A 7320-nucleotide genomic window follows, 5' to 3' on the forward strand; every position below is an offset into this window, starting at 1 on the left:
CTGCTTTTGCTACTAGAGTGAAATGTTTGTCCGTTTGCAAATATTTAGAAGCTCAGGTTTTACCTGTCTTAAGGCAGATGCAATTGTGTTGTTGGAATTGGCTACCAGCTCCACTTTTGTTTTGTTCTAGTTTAGCTGTGGTGGTCTGGAGAAGAGAAACCTCTTCTCTTGTTGTCATATCTCCACTTTCCTGAATGTCTTCTTACAAACAGGGCCTTTGGTTTGTGACCTGGCTTATTCATTTTGCCAAAGTTTCCATGGTGCTAACACAGGTTGGCTTTTGTTGAGTTTTGACCCCTGAGATTCTGCTGCCCAAGCTCCCGTTGTCTGTAATTGTTGAAATATATTTGCAACTACATATGGCTGCACATGCTTTCCATGGAGGATGACAGTTGTTGTTCTAGTTGAAGTTCTCCTTCTCTCTTTGGCCTTACAAGATCTACTGACCAAGGTCTTCACTGCATGTAGTAGAATCTTTATGGAACAGAGATCCAAATTGCATAGGCTAGCAAATTTGTACATAGAAGACATTTCTGTGTGTGAACTATGATGTGGTCTCGGCATCTCAATTGTCCTGTGTGAAGTTTTAGTTGCATGTACACCTACTGTATATGCACCAAATCATCTCAGGAAAATGTACCCATCTCTTAGAGATTTGATTGAATCCAGTAAGAGCTGTTATTGCTCCAATTCTGTTTTGTGGTTTAAATTAGGCTTCTGGGTGATGAGAAACATCTGGGTAATTATAGCAGCTGGCAGAACCAACCATACATATTTTCTTCTCATATCTCTGCCTTAGCAATACTATTACTGCTGATGGTAGCGTTGGCTACCAACAGTAGTTGGGTTACTCCAACAGCAAACAATGGATATAAAAATTCCTCACTAGTGAAACCCAAAGAAATTGGATGTTACCCAAGGAACAGAGGTAGCCTTAGGCTTTTGGGGAACCAGGGTGGGACTGTCCTTAGAGATCTCCACAGAAGATTGATTTGTTCCATTTGTATGCGTGTGTTTGTGTGGGTGGTGACTTTGAATTAGGGTTGACTCCTGCTAACTGCCCTAGACTGACCTCTGCAATTTTCTGGGCAACAGCTTTAGAAGTAGCTTGCCCTTGCCTTTTTTCTTCCTTTATTTTCTTTTTTTAAAAGAATTTAGTGTGCATGAGATCAGCTTGTAAAGCTGCGGCTGAGATAAAAAGAACTCTCTCTTCAGAATTAATCTGGCAAAAGTGTTTTTTTTTTCAAAATTCATCCTTCTGTACAATGCCCCAAGTCTAGAAAACTCACTGTTTCTGTGGGGTTTCTTTTCACAATGTGAGCGTGTAGTTCATTGCGCCTCCTTCGTACAACATTTCAAAGGCAGGGCTTCCTTGGGGCAGCCTTTCAAAATTGCCTTTGACAACAGTCCCAGCGAACGATGCAAGCTTCCGCACAAGTCAAACACTGGGCGCTATCTAACAAAATGAAATTCAATGGTGAAAAAAGTAAGGTTCTACATTTAGGCAGGAAAAATCAAATGCACAGGTATAGCATAGGTGGTACCTTGCTCAATAGTAGCAACTGTGAGAGGGATCTCGGAGTCCTAGTAGACAATCACTTCAATATGAGCCAGCTGTGTGCTGCAGCTGCCAAAAAAGCCAACACAGTGCTAGGCTGCATTAACAGAGGGATAGAATCAAGATCAAGTGAAGTACTAATACCACTTTACAATGCCTTGGTAAGGCCACACTTGGAATCCTGCATCCAGTTTTGGTCACCACGATGTAAAAAAGATGTTGAGACTCTAGAAAGAGTACAGAGAAGGGCAACAAAGATGATTGGGAGACTGGAGGCTAAAACATATAGGGAACGGTTGCTGGAATTGGGTATGTGTAGTTTAATGAAGAGAAGGGTGAGGGGTGACATGATAGCAGTCTTCCAATATCTCAGGGGCTGCCCCAAAGAAGAGGGAGTCAAGCTATTCTCCAAAGCGCCTGAAGGCAGGACAAGAAGCAATGGATGGAAACTAGTCAAGGAGAGAAGCAACCTAGAACTAAGGAGAAACTTCCTGACAGTGAGAACAATTAACCAGTGGAACCACCTGCCTCCAGAAGCAGTGAATGCTCCAACACTGGAAGTTTTTAAGAGGAGACTGGACAGCCATTTACCTGAAATGGTATAGGGTTTCCTGCCTGAGCAGGGGGTTGGACTAGATGACCTCCCTTCCAACTCTGTTATTTTGTTATTCTGTTATTCCATTAAGTTGCAGCATTCTGTGCTTGTTTTGGCTTACCATGATGTGCAAACACAGCAATCATGGCTTAGATGGGTGTTGAGGGAAGCAGTATTGTGATAGGGTTTTGCTCTAGGGGTTATATGATTATTTTTGTCTTGTTCCCACCTCAGAATGCACTCTCAGTGTTTAACAATCATGGTCAGACTGAGAGGTTTCTCTAAAAACCACACACAAAAAGGAATTTTGAGTTCTAGGTGCCTAAGTCAATTGAGTGATGACTGATGGCGAACACAGCCACAGAGTTGAAGCTAGATCTCTTAGCATTATCAAAGAGCAGAACCTCAAATACCAGCATCGAGGGAGAGGCTTATATGGACCTCCCTATTCACTAGGAATTAAGATTGCCAGGAGAAATATCAACAACCTAAGATATGCAGTTGATACCACTCTAAGGGCAGAAAGTGAAGAGGAACTAAAGAGCCTCTTGTTGCGGGTGAAGAAGGAGAGTGCAAAAGTTGGGTTGAAACTTAACATTAAGAAAACCAAGATCATGGCATCCAGCCCTCTCAATTCCTGGCAAATAGATGGGAAAGAAATGGAGGTAGTGACAGATTTTATTTTCCTGGGCTCCGAGATCACTGCAGATGGGGACTGTAGCCAAGAAATTAAAAGATGCTTGCTCCTGGGGAGGAAAGCCATGGCAAATCTAGACAGCACACTAAAAAGCAGAGACATCACAATAGTGCGTATAGTCAAGGCTATGGTCTTCCGAGTTGCAATGTAGGGCAGTGAAAGTTGGACCATAAGAAAGGCTGAGCACCAAAGAATTGAGGCCTTTGATCTATGGTGCTGGAGAAGACTCCTGCGAGTCTCTTGGACTGCAAGGCGATCATACCGGTCAGTCCTAGGGGAGATCAACCCTGACTGCTCTTTAGAAGGCCAGATCCTGAAGTTGAAACTCAAAGACTTTGGCCACCTAATGAGAAGGAAGGACTCACTGGAGAAGAGCCTAATGCTGGGAAAGGTGGAGGGCAAGAGAAGAAGGGGACGACAGAGAAGGAGGAGGCTGGATGGAGTCACTGAAGCAGTAGGCGTGAGCTTAAATGGACTCCAGAAGATGGTAGAGGACAGGAAGGACTGGAGGAACCTTGTCCATAGAGTCGCGATGGGTCGGACACGACTTCACAGCTACTAACAACAACAACAATTCACTAGGGCATTCAGCACCACATATTTTGGGTTCTACGCCCAAAGGTGCACCTGTGAACTGATTCAGATGATGAATGACCAGCATAGCATCAGCCCTTGGCAAGCATTTCGCCAAACCTATGAAAAGGTAACCAAAAAAAAAAGCTAAGAAGAGATTGCCCGGTTCCTTACATCTGTTGCATTTTGCCCTAGAAGTCATCTGCTCTAAGTATCATCAAAGGAGTCCTTTATGTGTGTTGTGTGTCCTTCTCTCCTTTTCATGGTAACTAAGAGCCTCTTCGTATCTATGAATGAGAAAATGAAAGAAAGAATGAGTGAACGAGCTGTAATTCATAAGATAATTGGATCTCACTTGCTGACAAATGCAGTTGATAGAGCTCCTGGTTATTAGCTACATGATAGCAAGCTGGATTATGGATGGATAGATGGATGGATGGATGGATGGATGGATGGATGGATGGATGGATGGATGGCAGGCAGGAAGGAAGGAAGTTAGGAAGGAAGGAAGGAAGGAAGGAAGGAAGGAAGGAAGGAAGGAAGGAAGATAGGAAGGAAGGAAGGAAGTTAGGAAGGAAGGAAGGAAGGAAGGAAGGAAGATAGGAAGGAAGTTAGGAAGGAAGGAAGGAAGGAAGGAAGGAAGATAGGAAGGAAGGAAGGAAGTTAGGAAGGAAGTTAGGAAGGAAGGAAGGAAGGAAGGAAGGAAGGAAGGTAGGAAGGAAGGAAGGAAGGAAGGAAGGAAGGAAGGAAAGAAGGAAGGAAGGAAGGAAGGAAGGAAGGAAGGAAGGAAGGAAGGAAGGAAGGAAGGAAGGAAGGAAAGAAGGAAGGAAGGAAGGAAGCCATATTAAATCAAAGGCAAGTATACCTGTAATGCAAAAAAGCATGCCCTGGAAAAGCTTCTGTCTGTAATCTAATTTATCTTCCTCTCAACTTGTCAAGTTTGGGAAGCAGTAGAGATGTCCTTGAAGTCATTACGCTAACAAAACTTCTGGAGAAACAGGGTGAGGCCCAAATTAATGAGACCTTAATGACGAGGTGATTGAAATTAAGGCACGTTTTTTTTTTAAAAAAAATGCAATTTGCACCTAAAAGGGATTCCAGGGAGAACTGGAACTGCAAGCCGCAGGAAGAACATTCTTCAATTCCTTCGCCTGCTGGGCTTTTGATGAAAATGATTTTCTAGAGGGGGGAGCCCCCCGAGGGGAATTCGACACTCTGTCTCCATCCCTGGAGCTGTGAGACGCTTCTGCTTCTAATTTCATCCACACAACCAATACCACAGAGCACCCAGCATAGACATCAGACCATCTTCCTGAACTCCTTGGGTTGCTACAGTAATTTAGAAAGGTCACCCTCTTGTTTTTACAAGCACGCGTATGGGCTGTGTTGCAAATTCCAACGAGAGGTCTGATTCGATCTGAGGGGGGGGGGGTTGAGAAAAAATGGGAGCGATTCACTCCTTTCTCAGCAGTCCAGCGTCTTTCTTCCGTGCGCCAAGGCGTGTTTACTGTGGATTTAGTCAAGACTTCCCGTAGACATTTTCAGGGGAAAGCAAAGCCTTGGTGGAGCAGTGGGCTAAGGCCTCCTTAAGTAACACCAGCTGCCTGCAATTAGTGCAGGTTCGAGTCCCACCAGGCTCAAGGTTGACTCAGCCTTCCATCCTTCCGAGGTAGGTAAAATGAGGACCCAGATTGTTGGGGGCAATAAGCTGACTTTGTAATAATGCCGCTTGGGGTGTGTGTGAAAGCCCTAATAAGCAGGCATATACATAGAATGAAGGCTACTGCTAAGCTTGTAAGCCGCCCTGAGTCTTCGGAGAAGGGCGGGATATAAATGGAATTAAAATAAAAATAAAAAAAATAAATCTCCGGATGAATTTCACACCAAAAAAAGTTTGAGGTGGGAATTGTGTAGGAGAAAAATCTGTGGATGAGAAGGTTAATGTTTTCTTTCATCTAATTGGATTCATTCTCCGGTACTGAATCTAAACAAATTTAAATTTCTGAAGTCGTGTGCTTCACACACACGCACACAAAAAGGGTGTTACTAGCCTAACAAACCCACCAAACTGTATCAGTCTTTTCAACAAATCTTTTACCTTTTTTGGTTGTATTTTTCCTACTCAGAATGCTTTCTTTTTAAAGAAGAGAGCTGTATTGACCCAAATGCAATGAATTTGAATGACTTGCAGGTGTCATACAGTTACTTAAGAGAGTACCCACTTTCTTACCGCAACGCTGATGCCACTTGCATGTTATCATTTAAAAATCCCAAATGGATGGGCATTATTTATGCCCAAATCTTATAACAAAAACTTCCAGGGAGTATCCATTATTCCGTAAGAGAGCCTCTCTACTGCTACTCAGATCAATACTTGATGTACGATGAGAAGCTAACCTAGATGCAGAAAGCCTTCGCATTTGTTTGTGCGCGCTGTTAAACTCTGGTTTGCTGGAGCAAATGGAAATTTGCTGGCCGAAGGATGGATTTCTAGCAAAAGCAGCCCTGTCAAAAACCAACCCAATGTGGCCGAGAGAGGGGAATTTGGTGCTTCCAAAATTTTAGAGCAATTCTGATTTTTGCCCTCCCAAAAAAAGATTTTGCTTTGTCCTTTTTATTTTTATTTTTTTAACACAGCATTTGGAGGCAACTTAAACCCAATCCCCCCCTCTCTCTCTTTCTCTCTCTCTCTCTCTCTTTCTCTTTCTCTCTCTCTCTCTCTCCCTCCTCCCACCCCTTTGTCTTTCCATGCCACAGGGAGAGGTTTGAAACGGAGCGTAACGGCCCACGTTTTGCCAAACTGCGCAACTGGCATCACGGCCTCTCTGCGCAAATCCTTAATGTCAAGGGTTAACTGTCCTGTGGCTAAGGATCCCAGATGGAAGAGGAATATAATATAAACACCTTTCCTGAGTTTAGCATAGGAGCAGCCTCCAAAACCTTGAGAAGCTAAAAACATGACTGTTATTAGTTTTACAACTTGTTTTTTTCCCCCAGTCTAAGTGCTTGCCTTTGTTATTATGGTTTCTTTCATCCAGCCTGAAAGTTCTCTCCATTGTAAAATGGCTTGATTTGGCATAGATCCCGAGTCATTTAAGAGACAATGTGGCTTGGCTGTTACAATTTCTGGCTTTTAACCGCTGTATATTAAATCTCTATTGTTCTAGATTAAAGAATATTGGAATTCAGAAGTTGGAAGAGAAATGTATTGTATCTAGGATTTGGGTCAGTCCTCTAGATCTCTTATTTGGCAGTTCATTTAGGTCAAATTGATGAAGACAGTTCGTACAGATAGTCCTTGACCTACGACGACTTATGACCTTTCTTGCCACCGTTGTTAAGCTAGTAACCTGGTTGTTAATGAGAATCTGGCTTCCCCATTGACTTTGCTTGTCAGAAGGTCACATGACCCTGGGACATTGCAACCATCATCAGTATTAACCAGTTGCCAAGCAACTGAATTCTGATCACGTACCCATGGGGACGCTGCAACGGTTGTTGTGTGAAAAAAGGTCATAAGTCACTTTTTCCAGTGCCGCTGTAACTTTGAACAGTCATTAACGAACTGTTGTAAGTTGAGAACCATCTGTATTCTGGGTTAACTCACATTTTTTTTCCCTTGTATGTTGGGTGTGTTGAAGAGAGTCCCCTGACTACGAGTAACAGAGTTGGAAGCAGATAGTTCAGAAGTTCGGAAGCAAAAGGCACCTTGTAAAGTTGGCCTGAAAGAAAGAAAGATATATACAGTATAAGATAATTTACGCACTGAGTTGTTGACAGCATGGTGTAACTTTTAGACAGCGTTTTGCCTTTCGTGTATCGCAGTTGCTTCGAAAGTCACCTTTTTTTGTATATAGCAGCATGGTTTTATCTGAAAATAAAGAAACTCAAAACAGA

General features: G+C 43.0%; 1 protein-coding gene across 1 annotated transcript in view; it reads left to right on the top strand.

Moving 5' to 3' along the window:
* The window catches only part of LDB3 (LIM domain binding 3), a 74386-nt gene extending 67066 nt beyond the window's left edge, over positions 1 to 7320 (top strand). Inside the window, exon 9 of the mRNA XM_083364265.1 lies at positions 6181 to 7320. Coding sequence (XP_083220391.1) covers positions 6181 to 6277 — 97 coding nt within the window. The 3' untranslated portion in view covers positions 6278 to 7320. The remainder of the gene's footprint in view (positions 1 to 6180) is intronic.

This window comes from Vipera ursinii (genome assembly GCF_947247035.1).
Source record: "Vipera ursinii genome assembly, chromosome: 5".
In the NCBI taxonomy this organism is placed as follows: Eukaryota; Metazoa; Chordata; class Lepidosauria; order Squamata; family Viperidae; genus Vipera; species Vipera ursinii.